The following is a 16,255-nucleotide window of genomic DNA, read 5'->3' as shown; positions in this document are numbered from 1 at the left end:
TCACCAACTCCATGGACATGAGTTTGAGCAAGCTCCGTGAGTTGGTGAAGGACAGGGAAGCCTGGCGTGCTGCAGTCCATGGAGTCACAAAGAGTTGGACACGACTGAATGACTGAACTGAACTGAACTGAACCCAGTACTTGTTATAGAAGTATGTGAATGGCTTCATGTCATGATACCCAAAAGGAGAGAAAAACGAACAAACGACAATAGTAAAACCTCCTGTCTTACTGTGATAGGTAGACTGAATACCAGCAGTAGGACTGGATGTGATGTGTCCCCTATGGGATCCAGTGTGTGACATAGCATCACCTATGAAGTATTCTTGCCAAAAACATTTAACCATGAATCTAACCACGCCTTTATGTGAGATTTTCTATTTACAAGAAGCACAGGGGATAGGGAAACAAATCAAATATCATCCCAAAGAAGCAATGACAAATCTGAAATGCCCAAGATATTCTGCTGGACAGCTGAATCAGTCTGTTTAACAAAGTCATGCATGTGTGCTCAGACACTTCGGTCATGTCCGACTCTTTGCGACCCTATGGACTGTAGCCTGCCAGGCTCCTCTGTCCATGGGATTTTTCAGGCAAGTATACCAGAGTGGGTTACGATTTCCTACTCCAGGGGAAATCTTACCACCCCAGGGATCGAACCTGTTTCTCTTGCATCTACTGCATTAGCAAGCAGATTCTTTCCCACTAGCGCCACCTGGGAATTCACCTGTTTAACAAGTCAGTGGCATGAAAATTAAGGGGTGGGGATAAGGGAGGAAATGTTCCAGATTAAAGCTATCTAACAACCAAATGCAAAGTGCAACTTATTTGAATCCCTGAATCAAACAAATCAACTACAAAGGGATATTTTCTAGAAATCATTTGATATTTGATTCAAATATCAAATCATTATGTTGTACATCTGAAATTAATGGTATGTGTCAATTACATCTCAATTAAAAAGTTAGAAGTTAAATTAAAACAAACTATGAGTAAGAGATTAGCATTAATTTTGATAGGTATGATGATGTACAGTACAATTTATATCCCAAGTATTCCAGTACAAATCTATGATCTCTGGAATTTGCTTTAAACTATATCAGCAAGGGAAAAAATGAATCAAATATAGCAAAATATATGCATAAAGATTTATTTTACTATTCATTATACTATTTTCTCTATTTTTACATTTGCTTGAAAGTTTTGTAATAAGGACATTAAAAATATAAGAACCTAGGACTATTAACACCAAATAGGAAAATGAAAGTCTTCTTGGTTTTACTGACCCAGAGGGAAGAAAAAAAAGTTATAATGTCATTAAATGAGAGAACAACTAATTGAAAATTACACTATAATTGATTTTATTTTCTTCTGGTTTTCAAATAGGCTTTTTTATGGAACCTACTGTCTTCACAGATGTGGAAGACCACATGTATCTTGCCAAAGAGGAATCCTTTGGGCCTATTATGGTCATTTCTAAATTCCAAAATGGGTATGTTCCTAGGCATAATTTAACTGGGTTGACTAGATACAGTTTTTTTTCCCCCCTCCCACTGTGCTATATACAGAGCATAAAATTAATGAACATACAATTTCTACCATAAGAATAGTTGACAAATAATTAGAAGAGAATGCTAACCAATATAAGTTGTAATAAATTTTTGCTCCATAACTTAAATTAATGGCTGACATTATATGACATTTGCTAGTTTTACAGTTGGCATTTGAAACATCTCTGGAATAAGGTCAGTAACTGAAACTTCACAGAAGTGGTTTTTGCATTTACATTTCTAGAGAAGGCAGCATATATGAAATCTGATTTTCCCAAAGAAAGAGTAGAGTGTTTTCTCAGGGGATCATGCCCGCCAAAACCTAAAACTTAACTCTTTGTAGAAAGTCCACAGTCACCTTATAATCAACCGTAAATGACATACTGGTGTGTCAGGGTGCCTCAAACTTTCCAAAGTGTTTAGCATATCAAAGAAGTCCCTATGGTAACTGAGTTCCTATCAGAATATTTAATATAATAGACTCCTGGTATACTGCACACAGTTCTTTAGAAGTTTGGCTTTAGTTTTCTTTTAACCAATGAGAAGGTGGTAAAGAAACAGAATACCCAGTTCAGAAGGGCTTCTTGGTCTTTGATAGATTGAAAGAGAACTTTAGGGACACTAAATTGTGATGAGTAACATTTTGACATACTGATCCGAAGATGCCCTTTTAACCCTCTTTTCCTCATTATAAATCCCCCTATATGATAGTCTTTGTGTTAAACATGCAGGTATTAGAAGCCAGGTTTAGAGAATGTGAGCCTACATAAATCACAGATCCTATCCTCGAGGAGGTCACCATCTAATAGGGGAGACAAACAAAGAGACAGGCAGTTAACCCAAGAGGGTGTAGTTGGGAGATGCAGTGGATGGAGTCTGCACTGACCACCCCTGTGGGCTTGGGTTACTCACGTAATTCCTGTATTAAATTTCTCTATTAGTAAATTATCTATTTGTGAAGTTGGGTTAGTTATTAATAGTATCTACATTTTGGAGTCATTGTTGGTGATGGACAGGGAAGCCTGGTGTGCTGCAGTCCCTGGGGTCATAAAGAGTCAGACACGACTGAGTGCCTGAACTGAGCTGAACTGAAGATTTAAATGTGTTTGCTGTTGGTGCAGTTGCGATCATTGTTATTGTTCTAAAAGTGGACAAGGTGTGCTATGAAGCTGTGTGATCTCAGTGGTCCTCAGTGGGCAATGGCATCCAGCCATCTCTCAGCCTTAGTCCAGTCTATGAATATCTGCAGTGCGATCGAATGCAGGGCATCAAGTGTGAGAGTTTTAGCAGAGCCTAGACAAACTCCAAGTGAGCTTCCACATTTCTCATGAGAGTTGAAAATTGGATAGAGACAAGATTACCTTTGAAAATCCTTAGGGGAGGCACCACATTCAAGCCTTTGTTGTCTCTCAAAGAATTCAGCGCAACTAAGTTTTCTTCATCTTTGAAACAGACTCCCACTTCCTTGCTGGATCCCCAGGTGAAATCTTGGCTTGCATTTACTGGCCATGTTGTAGAAATTTCATGCTTTTTTTTTTTAAACATTAGGATGACACTCATAAAAATGAGATACTCACAGTATGGCAGGCACATGGGAATTGAAACCAGCTGAGACGTGGGTGGGTTCACATCTGCAATTGACTTGGCCATGCACACATCCTGAGACAAAAGGCAGGGAAGTCACCAGACCCACTGAAGGAGTGATTTTACTACCCTTTTATACCCCTTTATTGAGTTCACATTTGATGTTGCAACATCCTAGTATTAAGAAAAACAGAATGTTCTCTCTCTCCTCGGGGAACTTCCTGTCTAGTTGAAAGGTGACTGAGTTGGAGGAAAATGGGCTACCTGATTATAGCTGACTTTCACTGAGCATTTCCTTTGTTCCAGACACTTTTGGCTCATTTAACCCTTATGACAACAGACAGGTGCTATTATTACTATTTCCATTTTTCATAAGAATACACAAAAGCTGGAGGAGATGGGGTCATTTGCCCAAAGGTCACCCAGGCAGTCTGGCTGGGCCTTCTCCCTGGGCCACTCCACTCTACTGCCTAAGCAAAGGCGCTGATGGGACCTGGGAAGGCTTCAGGGTGAGGCTTGGAATGAGCCCTTGAACTGTGCAGGTAAAATCTGAACAGATGGAGGGGCTGAGAGGGTGCTCTGAGAATATATAATATCTATACATGGAACTCAGGGGAGAGAAAGACAAACGCGGTAGTCATGAAGGAAAATCAATGAAGAAGATTGAAAAGATGACTTCCGCTCAGATTTTAAAGGGTGTCACATGATATATGTGAAAAAATACAATACTAGGGTTGTAATATCTCATTGGGCATTTCTTTTAGTATAAGCCTGGAATATTTCATTTATAAAAATGTAAGCACACTGGCAGTAATGTTTTCCTGTTTCTAGCACAGAGGGGAAAAATATTAGAACATAAAATGAAAGTGTTTTGCTTTTACGTTTAATGAGGTTTTATGTCTTCCTAAAAACATCTTATAGGGACATCGATGGAGTGTTGCAGCGAGCAAATAATACAGAATACGGCTTGGCCTCAGGAGTTTTTACAAGAGACATAAATAAAGCCATGTATGTGAGTGAAAAACTAGAAGCAGGAACTGTTTTTATTAACACCTACAACAAGACGGATGTGGCTGCTCCTTTCGGTGGATTTAAGCAGTCTGGGTTTGGAAAAGACTTAGGTATGAATATGCCTTACCTTTCTACTGCATATCACAGAGAGCCCGCTTCATGCTTTGTCCAACTCTCGTATACTGCTCTGAAGGGCATTTCCTACATGGTAGTTGCATCTGGGGTTTCAAGGGTATTAATTTTTCTTTCAATGTTAAACATTTTTTAAAAACTTTTTATTTTATTTGGGGTATAGCTGACTAGCAATATTGTGATAATTTCACATGGACAGCAAAGGGATTCAGCCACACATATACACGTATCCGTTCTCCCCCGAAACTCCCCTCCCATCCCAGGCTGCCACATATCAATTATTAAACATTTTATTGAACTTAACATACATACAGAAAAGAACACAAATTGTATGGAAAAGGGTTTCCTTTTAAAAAAGATTCCTGTTGAAAAGAAAATACTGACAATTTAGCTAAAATACATTTGGTTGTTTCTTTTAACCTGACATTCAGCATGAACTTGGTTTAGATGTCATGGGACCTAGTGGAACCAAGAAAGGAAAATGGGTAGAAGGCAATAACCAGCCAGCTCCAAGAATGTGTTCTGTCTCTGAACCGCTTGGCAGTCTTTCAGAGTCAACACTGAAACTGGCAGAGTTTTCTGGGCATCTGGGAGCTCAGATGTAGAGTTTGCAGAAAGCCCCCCAAAACGTAATTCACAGTGGGCAGCAATGCTATCACATTTCCAGCAATAGCTTATTTTGAAAACTAAATACATACCAGGTCTGTAAGAGCATATGGGCAGCCCTCACAATAGCCACGGGAGCATTGTTGTCCAGTTGCTAAACTGTGTCCAACTCCTTGTGACCCCATGGACTGTAGCCTGCCAGGCTCCTTTGCCCATGGGACTTCCCAGGCAAGGATACTGGAGTGGGTTGCCATTTTCTTTTCCAAGGGATCTTTCTGACCAAGGGATCGAACCCGAATTTCCTCCATTGGCAGGCGGATTCTTCACCACTGAGCCACCAGGGAAGTCCCAGCCATGGGAGCCCAGGTGCTATTATTATCTTTATTTTACAGATGAGGAAAATGGCAAGATTGGGTAACTTGCCCAAAGTCAGTCAGCCAGCCATGGACAAAAAGACTGCAAAGTGAGGTCTTCCGGCTGTGTAGCCCATGTCCTCACCCTTTGGTCAGTCTGGCATATTGTTTCAAAAGTTGAAATGTTTGTGATTTACCAAAATTACAGTCTGCTTGGTTAATCTGGGGTGTTTTTACATCTTCTCTTTCCTGATGACATTTGACAATTTATTTGCAACAATAAGAATGACTCCTGTTTTAAATTCCATTGAGTTTAAATTCCATGAAGTTTAAATTCTTTTTTTTTTTTTTTTTTTTCGTGTCTTGAATCTGGCTTTCATCCCTGGATCTAAAATACAGGGGGAGATTTTCTTAGGGAAATTATTATCAGGAAGCAATAGTGTTAGCATTATCAAGAAGGCAATAGTGTTCCATTTGTCTTTTGATAGAGAATGATCGATTTGTCTGTTTTATTATAACACAGTAGACTTTGTCTTAACAGTTTCTTCCCTCTGAATTTGAAACTCTCTCAGCTCAATGGTTCCCAGCTGCACACTGGATTAGAATCACCTGGGAGCTTTAAAAAGAAAAGAATGCAAAGATGCTGATTTAACTGGTTTGAGGTGTGACCTGGGATCAGGAATTTTAAAAGCTCCCTAAGGTGATTCTAATTTAACAGTAAGAACCCCGAGTTTAAGCTTAACTCCAGAATCACACACTCATTAGTTTCACTCATGGTATTCACACCCTTTAACTGCTATAGAAATCGATGATTGCAGAAGCTCAAAACAGGAACAGAATAGAAACAAAATGGCAGACCTATTTTTTGCCTAGATATGCCTTCTGTGGATTTCCCGGGTGGCTCAGTGGGTAAAGAAACCGCCTGCAGTGCAGGAGACACAAGTGGCCCAGGTTCAATCCCTGGACGATCCCCTGGAGGAGAGCACGGCAACCCACTCCAGTATTCTTGCCTGGAGAATCCCACGGACAGAGGAGCCTAGTGGGCTACAGTCCATAGGGCTGCTAGGAGTTGGACAGGACTATAGTAACTGCATGCATGCCTTCTGTGCCTTTAACATACTATGTAAGTCAGGAAAACTACATTTCTCTTTTCTCTAACGTAAGATGAAACAAAATGATCGCAAACTTCACTCTATTCTCCATTTAATGTAATTGGATTTAATGCATTTAACTGCATTTAATATAATTACATTTAATGTAATTGGAAGGACAGTATCCTGATCACTTTTGTTCAGCTTAAATGGTGAGGAAGAGAGATGTAGATTTGTCATCAAGCCAGGAAATAAAGGAGAAGGGTTTTGGGTAGAGGCTGATAAGCCAACAGTGTGGTCCTTAGAAGGCCTGGTAGCTGGTCTAAGCCCTTATCCTCAAAGTGTAGACTATAAGCATCAGCATTTGAGGAATGGTTAGAAGCATGGGTTTCCCTGGTGGCTCAGAGGTTAAAGCGTCTGCCTGCAATGCTAGAGACCCAGGTTTGATCCCTGGGTCGGGAAGATCCCCTGGAGAAGGAAATGGCAACCCACTCCAGTATCCTTACCTGGAGAATCCCATGGGTGCGGGAGCCTGGTAGGCTACAGTTCATGGGGTCGCAAAGAGTCGGACATGACTGAGCGACTTCACTTTTTCACTTTCACATAGAAGCATGTAGGGATTTCCCGGTGGCTCAAACAGTAATGAATCTGCCTGAAATGCAGGAGATGCAGGTTTTATTCCTGAGGACAGTGTGGCAACCCACTCCAGTATGCTTGCCTGGAGAATCCCCAGGGACAGAGGAGCCTGGTGGGCTATGGTCCATGGGGCTGCAGAGTCAGACAGGACTGAGCAACTTTCACTTATAACCTTGCGGCCTCTCCTGGACTTAATCCAATCAGACTCTACGGTGTCGTTAGATCATAAGTGATTCATGCGAAATTGAAAGTTTGAGAAGCACTGTCTCACCCCACTCTTGGTCAGTGACTGGTACACCTACACCTGTGTCCAAGATACTACACCTGGCGCCGTCACGTCCACCTGTGAACATGGTCCATCAACTGCTCTTCTCTTTCCTAGGCGAGGAAGCTCTAAATGAATACCTCAAAACCAAGTCTGTGACGTTGGAATACTAGAGCAGTGCCTCCTCGCAGGCCCACCGCTCTTCAGCTCTCCACTGAAGAAGCCTGGCTGTGCCGGGGACAGAGGTGTCAGCCGCCAGCCGAAAGACACGCACGTGGACCATGAAGAGGGTGGGGCCACGTGTCTAAGCATTTACTCCTGTGCCTGAGCATTTTCTAATACCCCTTTTATACCTTAAAATGATTTGTCGTTGTTGGCTTTTGACTATGTTGTATACCATACATATTTCTAAAATATTGAGGTGGTGCTTTTTTTCCCCCACCAAGACTAATCCTAATCATGGTTATTCGTTTTGCAAACATCAATATGATGCAGTTTTAGTACAGAAAGTTGGGAACCCTTGTAAGGTTTTAACCTCTGAACCAGGCATGTGGGCGTTATGAAAAAGATTTTCTGTAATTTTTTAAATACATTTTTTGATTGGAGGATAATTGCCATACAATATAGTATTGGTTTCTGCCATAGGAAAGGCACATCAGCCATAATTATACGTATATCACCTCCCTCTGCAGCCTCCCTCCCCTTCCCTCATCCCACCCATCTAGGTTATCAAAGAGCAGCAAGCTGGGCCCCTGTGCTACATACCAACCTCTCACCAGCTATCTATTTCACAGATGGTAGCGTATACACGTCAACACTACTTTCGCCATCTGCCCCATTCTTTCTTCCCCTATAATTTTGCTCTCGAGAAACAATATATCCCTCAAAGAAAGTGAAGGACATTCTTTTATTGTCTTTTGGAAATAAGATACATCTTTATGCCTGTGATGTTCTGTTTTTCAACCCACTGTGATAAGTGACCAGCTCATAACCAGTTCTTGAGTACCTACTAAGTACAAGGTGCTATATTATGTCCTGAGGAGTACACAAAATTTAATGACATGATCTTTGACCCCAAATAGTTGAAATTCTCATCAACAACTTTTAAAGTGAATATTACAGTATGATATATTATAAAGTAAGTAACTTTTGGAGGCTGATCTTGGTTCATATCATACCGTCTTACTATCTATGTGACTTGGGGAAACCGATGGAATTTCTCCAAGCCTCAGTTTCCTTGTATGTAAAATGTGGACAGTAATGCCTCCCTCAGGAACCTTATGATGAGGTGAGGATCCAAAGCAATAATCTTAGTAAAGCACCTTGCACTGGGCTTTGTTCATGGTAAATACTCAATAAAGGGCAGATTTGTTACCTAATATATTAATATAAAGCCGAGATGTGGAATCTATAAAATAGGGATAAAGTTCCTATCTCATTAGGTGTTGTAAGGGTTCAATGGGATTACATACATAATGCAGTCAACAAGGTGTCTAGATCATTCTCTGTGCTCAAGAAAGAGGAATTATTACAACTCATGAAGCACTTCATAATTGCCTGCTGTCAGACAAAAATAGGTGGGTAAATAGTCCAGGTAAGACTAGCAGAAGGTGAGATCCTAATTTGAGTCTTTAGAAGTTTTTCAGAGCAATTAATTTCCATTAATTCTCTTTTTAAAGTAAAATTTCAGTAAACATTCCTATCTCTCTGGCTTTGAAGAAACCCTTAGGGATTACTTACTGCTTTGGAAACTCAGCAGTTTAACCAAGAAGAGTGTAGGGAATTGTTAATCAATAAACAACAAAAGTCAGGGGCAGAAAACATTCAAAAGGAAGAATATCAGGTATGATCCTGGCATGATCAATACAGCCAATTTTGCCTGTAAGCAAGTTGGCACAGGTAAAATTCTAAATTTGGACCCAACAGGGTCCAAACTGACAATTCATATTTGAATAAAATGACAAAACTCTTATTATAAAGGAACCACTTTTTAAATGTAGTGTTTTTACTGATTTCATGTGATTTAAAATATCGCTTTACCAAATATTTTACTGATAGATGAAATGGCAAACAAAAACATGCCCATTTCTTTTAGACTGACTTCTACCTTCTAATATTAATCTCAATAGCAGTGCTTTTAATCTTTTGGGGGGTCATAAACCTCTTTTGAGAATCTGATAAAAGCTTTGGATCCCCGTGTCCAAAACTCACACCTGTACACCTAATTCCGCAAATATCTTCAAGAAATTCACAGACCACCTAAAACCCATGCTTGAGCTCCAGATTAAGAACTCATTTTTCCATAGTGAGTTTTGAAGTTCTTAGCGGCTTGAGTTTTTATATCCGATTGCTGACCGGAATCAAAGGCTACATGGAATTTATAAAATGACAAGTGAACCTGAATGAGAATATAATGATCCACAGCCTACTAGGTAATTTAATTAACACACTAGTAATTTATCACCAGTTTTTCACACCGCTGATTATTTTGCTAAAGGATAAAACTGTGATTTGTTCCCCTAATGGGGAGTTGTGGAGGTGCGGACACTTTTAAAAGTTCTATTTTCCTTCCAACTCCATTTCCCAGTGCTGCCCTTTGGTTCAAACACCCATCCTGGCCTTTCCTATGCCCGGTGTGGTTTTATGTCTCTCTCCTCTATGCTTTGTCTGGAACACATTTCTTACCATGTGGTGCTGCAATGATTGGTCTTCCTAATTAGATATGAGAACCCCTTCCCCACCCCCAGGATTGGCATCTGTCAGTAACAACAGCTATCACTTATGTAGGAGCTGCTGTATGCTAGTCACCATGCTAAGCCAACTGACTTAACCTTCACGTCTGAAAAGATGAATAAATCGAGGAGCTCTTTTTACTGGCTCCACCCCCACCAAGAGGTCATTGCCAGTCTCCTGACTGGCCTTCCTGATCCCTCCCTGTGTGGTTCAAACCCTAAGTCAGAATGTGGCCCTCCTCTGCTCTAAATCTCCTAATGGGCCCCATTTCGCTTACAATAAAGTCCGCTACTTACCATGCCTGCAAAGTCTTACCAACTTTGTTCCTGGCTACCTCTAACCTCATCTCCTAGCACCTACCCTCTCATTCTGTTTAGCCACCCTGACTGCCTTGATGTTCCTCAAACGCACACGCCTAAGTGCAGGGCCTTTGCACTTACTGCTCCTTCTTCCCAGGAGTGTGCTGGTAAATATTTAACAAGTGGCTCTCTGGGGAAAAAAACAAAAACAAAATTCTGACTTGCAGCATTTTCTGATCTCTGTGTATAAACGCTCTCATCCTGGCTGCTTTCAAGGTACAAACTTCACTGAACATAGAATAGGGAAGAGATGCATTTAGAACAAGTGTGGGCTAGAGCCAGTACACCACTGCCTCTTTTTGAAACTTGCCCCACACACCACCTCCCAACAGGCTGCCTCATCTTCTCCAGGTCTCTGCTCAAACATCATCTCAGTGGAGGTCCATTCGCTGATCGCTCTTCCTAAAATAGCACATAAGATTCCCACATCCACACCTCATTTGTCCCTTCATTTTGTTATTTGCCTTCTCCTGCATTGTTTTTGCAGCACTTATCACCACCTGGCATATAGTTATTAATCGTCGATCTCTTCCCATTAGAACTCAAGCTTTGTGAACAGGGGCTTTTGTTCAATGCTGTATCTCCAGTATCTAACACATAGGAGGAGTTCAATAAATATTTGGTTTCAAATGAAGGAGGTTAAGTAACCTGCCCAGATCAAACAGCTATTTGGTGGCAAAGCAGGTACTTAAGCAATGAAGCGCAAAGTCTCAACCAAGCTAAGATCCCGTTGTTGCCATAACCAAATCAGACCCTGGGTAATGAATAGTAGGCATGTGTTAAATATTTACAAACTCAAAGCTAAACTGAGTGGAAATGAACTGTGAGAGTTTTTGTGGAAAGGTCAAGAGACAGGGCGAGGAAACAAATTGGTTTCCCTATACCTGCCTTTTTAAGAAAACAGAAGCTCTCAAGGGAACCTGGTGTAGCTACTTCTACAGATAGGAACATGATTGAAAGGATGAATTATTATGATTATTACTATTATGCAAATAATACCTAAGTGGATTTTTAATGATTAAGTCACACCTTATTTTGTGAAAATAATGAGAAGGTAAGATTCAACCACTCTCCACAAATAACCAGATATCTGAAATTATTCCAGATTTTTTTCTATGAATATACTTTTTTTTAAGAACTAGTATATACTGTACATAACTTTACCGGCTATTTTCAATTAAAAATATGTAACCATCTTTCTATGTCAATAAACATACCTCTACATATGTTCATTGGCTTTAATTCAACTTGTTCTCTTATTGTTGGACATTTATATTTGCTTTTTGACTGTTTTAAACACTGCAATCAATCTTTTTTTTTTCAAAAAAATATTTATTTGGCTGCACTGGGTCTCAGCTGATGCCAGCATGCAGGATATTTTGTTTCAGCACACAGACTCTCTAGTTGCAGTACCTGGGCTCAGTAGGTGGAGCACATAGGTTTAATTGCTCCAAGGCATACGGAATCTTAGTTCCCTGACCAGGGATTGAACCCCAGTCCCCTGCACTGCAAGGCAGATTCTTAACCATTGGACCACCAGGGAGGTCCCTGCAAGCAATCTTATATAGAAATTTGTGAACAAAACTGAACTGTATTTGCTTAATTAGAATAAATTCTTAGAGGTGTAATCTCTGATTAAAAGGATATAGCAATCTTACCAACAGTTTCTGCACATTTTTGCCACCACTGTATTTTTCTTATAGCATGACACCTCACACTTACCAAACACTGTTCTAAGCACGTTATAGGTATTGAGTCATTCATTTCTTATTAATACTAAAACCTCATATGGGAGATACTATTATTCCCATTTTACACATGGAAAAACTAAGGTAAGTGACTGGGCTGGGATCGATCCTGCTTCAGAGCCTATGCTTGTGGCTTTGGGACTGGCAGACCATTAATGGCAGCGTGTGGCTGACTGAACTGGAAATGTGGCTCCACCGCTTAAGTTGCACGGGGTCTTAGTTGCAGCACGTGCAATCTAACTTCTGGACCAGGGATTGAACCCGGGCCCCTTGGACTGGAAGGAGAGTCAGCCATTGGACCACCAGGGAAGTCTCTCCACCATTTACCTATTGGGAGGCTTTACAATTTTTGCTCTGTGCCTCCCTGCACTTTTTTCTTTAAATCTGTGAAGTAGGTAGAAGAGCATCTCATAAGATAGTGGTCTTTTTTTTTTTTTTAAACAAAAAAGAAATTCACTGTCACAAAACTAGAAATCCAGTGATAGCTTTGTCAAGTTATTCGATGCAGTAATTCAGTGACGTCCCTTGCTTCTCTGTGCTCTCCTTGGCGTGCTGACTGTGGCTCCAGGTATGCCCACCAGGTCAGAGTGGCAAGAGCCATATCCAACCACAAGATATCCATGGTTCCAAAGAAGGAGCCAATGTTTCATATGCTTCCTTCTTAGGAATAAGAAATCCTTTTCTTTCCAGAAAGTCTACTAACAAGACTTGGCTTGTGCCTCTTTGGGAAGGTTGTCACATACCCATCCCCAAGCCAATCACTGCAAGGATTTTCCATGAACAAATGGTGGAGAAAGTGAAAGTGTTATCACTCAGTCGTATCCAACTCTTTGTGACCCCATGGACAGTAGCCTGCCAGGTTCCTCTGCCCATGGAATTCTCTAGGCAAGAATACTGGCATGGGTTGCCATTCTTTTCTCCAGGGTATCTTTCCGACCCAGGGGTCGAACCCAGGTCTCCCGCATTGCAGACAGATTCTTTACTGTCTGAGCTACCATGGGAGTCCACATGGTGGGCAGTCACCCACAAAGATTCCAACATTAAACTCTGGGGGAAAGTCTACTAGTCAGTAAGACAAAAGACAGTAGTGAACTATTGTCTTTCTTCAGGACTGGCGACCACTGATGTTTAAGATGTATTACTTTATTGGTGTCAAGAGGAAAAAAAAATTTTTTTTCATGAACATTTATTGTACATTCTGAGTGAAAGGCACCATGCCAGGCACTGAGGGAAATACAAATGAAAGACTCAATCTATCTTCTTGTCTTTTCTGCCACAGTAGCGGACTCGGGCACAGGAATACAAGCTACCTGGCAAGGCAGTTTTATTTTTTTGTAAGTACCACATCTGATGCACACAGTATTATGAGGATAGAGGAGATTCAATAAGAATATTTTTGCTTCCAAGACCATTACGTCCAATTACCCAGTTTATGACTGTCAAAGAGCCACAAAAAGATAACACACAAGGTTAGAGAGAACATTTCAGCAGCCTTAGCAGGAACAAGACTGTTCAAACGGCAGCCGTCACCTTACACCTAAGAATCAGGCCGAGGATGCACAGGGTCAGACCAACCAAGGCATGACAGCGACTCAGCTTCCAAGAGACTGTAGAGCAAGCTGCTTACACACAAAACAGCTTTTTCACTAAGGTATAACATACACAAAGTGCACAGATGTTAAATGTGTAACTCGATAAATTTTTCTGTGTCTGAGAGTGCTGGTAGCTCATAAAACACTCAGAATGGTGGCAGGCACACAAAAAGGTTAAGTACTAGCTGGTGTTTCATCTGCCACTTCAACAGGTAAAAAAATACCACCTTAGTTTAATTTGCATTTCTTTGAGAAATGGGACTGAACATTTTTTCCCTGTGAATTATCTGCTCACGTCTATTGAGATTATTAGTCTTTTTATTTTTTACTATTTTTAAGAGCCCATTTTATATTAATAACACTCATTCTTTGCCTTTTATTGCAAATATTTTCCCCAATTTGTCCCTTGACATTAGTAGAGGGTATGAGCCTAGACTCTGTTTAAAAACAGCCATCCCTGACACTGTGTATTAAATAATGGATCCAATTTACACTTACTTAAAAGGACAACCCTATCACATATTAGATTTTTTTCCCTCCAATGTCGTAAGACTGTCCAGAGAACTGAATTTAGTTGAATCTCTTCAACTGTAGAGAACATTTAGTTGTATTATATGAGATAGCCATGGAAGGGGAGAAATACTAAAATCCTACATTCTAGTATATAATTCTACACTGACTAGTCTCTTTCACTAACCAGTCTATTTCTACTTAGGTATGCATTTCTGGTGAACTTACACCTTCATATCCCCATGGATACCATGGCTTTAAATGTCCTGTACCTCCCCATATGCCTGTTGATTCATTTATCTACATCATTCAGTGCTTACTGTGTACCATGCACCATGGTAAGGAGTGAACCAGACAAATGCAATTCTTCCCACAATGTGGCATAAATGTTAGCTGGTAGAAGACATTATTTAAATATTTGTTAATTTATTTAAATAAATATTTACACCAGTAATTCATCACAGCTGTGTTTGGTGCTACAAGGTACAACATAGTATCTTTTCTAGCTGAGAAATCTGGTTTCCAGATCTGTTCACTAGGCACAGCCCACGTTCCAATTTCCAATGGGAAATACCAGAAAGAACCTTGAGAATTATCTCCAGAGTATTCACAAGGATAAGGTGAGGAGTGAGAAAAAAAACAGTTTAAAAAAAAACCCCAAAACATTAGGGAACAAAGTTCCATCGGCTCAATGCACTTGGAGACATTCCTTTAAATTCTCTAGTTTACATCCTGAGCAAAGCCAGTTCCATGGCAAATAAGATCCCACACAAGTTTAATAAGGTCAAGAATAAGGCAGAAAGAAGACTGCAAAGTAGGATCATTTTGCCTTTTGAAAGGGAAAACCAAGTACTATCTTTTTATGTACTGTGCCCTGTTTTTCCTGGGGTGTCCCTATTCTCTACAATAAACAGATTTCAAAACTGGGCAACTGTGAGGAATAATTTCAATAGTTGAAACAAACAAAAACACTGCTTTATGAGAAAAAAAACAAAACAAAAAAAGTAAATTCTACATACAATTCAGAGAACTGAACTTAGATGACTTCTTTAACTGTACTGAACACCTAGTTGTATTATATGAGACAGCCATGGCAAGGGAGAAATATAAAAATTCTACATACTAGTATGTAATAAGGGTTGCAAAGTCATTGACAGTGATTAAACCACAGAACACCAGTTTTCCAACTCAAACTGGAAAGGAATTATTTTTTTTTTTAATGAAAGTAGATATGTCTGAGGGTGGCTAAATGTAAGTAATTATTTTCTTTGTAAAAAACTTCTTTAAAAGATTTCTTCCTTTTTGACCCCATTTTGATGGTAATAAATAAATCTGACTTTATAATAACTTAAAAAATAAAAACCAACCTAGGTTGTTTTATCCAAGTGGACAATTTAAAGTAAAAACGAACAGATGATATGTATTTTTACCTTAAAATAAGTTTGAGATTTCTGAAGTCTATGCTATGAAGAAGAATGCCAACAAACTCACTCATTACTATACATAAAATTAAGCTTTCTAAACGCAATCTCTTGAGCATGAAATCAAATAGTGTGCTCTGACTGAGAGGATCCCCAAATGCTATCTCTTCTAGCTCTTTAAAAGCCAGCTTCTGTTTCTCCAAGAAACAAAGTACATTCAATACTGCAAAAAAGCACCATAGTATCTGAAATGCAAAACAAGTAGTGAGTCGCACTCTCTTCCATAGAATGAGCAGGCATCTATCACCTGTTTGTCAGATCACTTATTTTCCTGTTTTTCTTTGTTTTCACTGGCAGAACCGTCCAGAACTTCTATCTTGCCTTTTCCGTCCTCTGAATGAGGAAGCTTAATATTATCTATGGTGACTTCACCTTCAGAAGAGGTGCTGTCACCTTCATCCTCAGATTCTGAACTGTCCTCTGAACTGTCTTGTGAATTCTCTTCCGAACTGTCCTCTTCTTTCGAATGAGACGGATTCATCTCAAACAAGGCCACGTCCTGAAAGTAAAAAAAAAAACACACCATGTGGGAGATTTATTTTGGGGGAGTTCACTAAAGAGTTATAAAAACAACCTTGGGAAAAACGACCAACACTTAGCACAAA

General features: G+C 40.0%; 2 protein-coding genes across 2 annotated transcripts in view; one reads left to right on the top strand and one right to left on the bottom strand.

Annotated features, from left to right (window-relative positions):
* ALDH1L2 (aldehyde dehydrogenase 1 family member L2) overlaps positions 1 to 7,643 on the top strand; it is a 55,882-nt gene extending 48,239 nt beyond the window's left edge. The window contains exons 21-23 of the mRNA XM_065938313.1: positions 1,386 to 1,491; positions 4,055 to 4,254; positions 7,345 to 7,643. Coding sequence (XP_065794385.1) covers positions 1,386 to 1,491; positions 4,055 to 4,254; positions 7,345 to 7,400 — 362 coding nt within the window. The 3' untranslated portion in view covers positions 7,401 to 7,643. The remainder of the gene's footprint in view (positions 1 to 1,385; positions 1,492 to 4,054; positions 4,255 to 7,344) is intronic.
* Positions 7,644 to 13,194: 5,551 nt separating this feature from the next.
* NOPCHAP1 (NOP protein chaperone 1) overlaps positions 13,195 to 16,255 on the bottom strand; it is a 9,604-nt gene continuing 6,543 nt past the window's right edge. The window contains exon 4 of the mRNA XM_065938301.1: positions 13,195 to 16,149. Coding sequence (XP_065794373.1) covers positions 15,910 to 16,149 — 240 coding nt within the window. The 3' untranslated portion in view covers positions 13,195 to 15,909. The remainder of the gene's footprint in view (positions 16,150 to 16,255) is intronic.

This window comes from Muntiacus reevesi, chromosome 1 (genome assembly GCF_963930625.1).
Source record: "Muntiacus reevesi chromosome 1, mMunRee1.1, whole genome shotgun sequence".
Lineage (NCBI taxonomy): Eukaryota > Metazoa > Chordata > Mammalia > Artiodactyla > Cervidae > Muntiacus > Muntiacus reevesi.
Note: the sequence above shows the minus strand (reverse complement) of the source record. Positions and strands in the feature narration are given on the sequence as shown.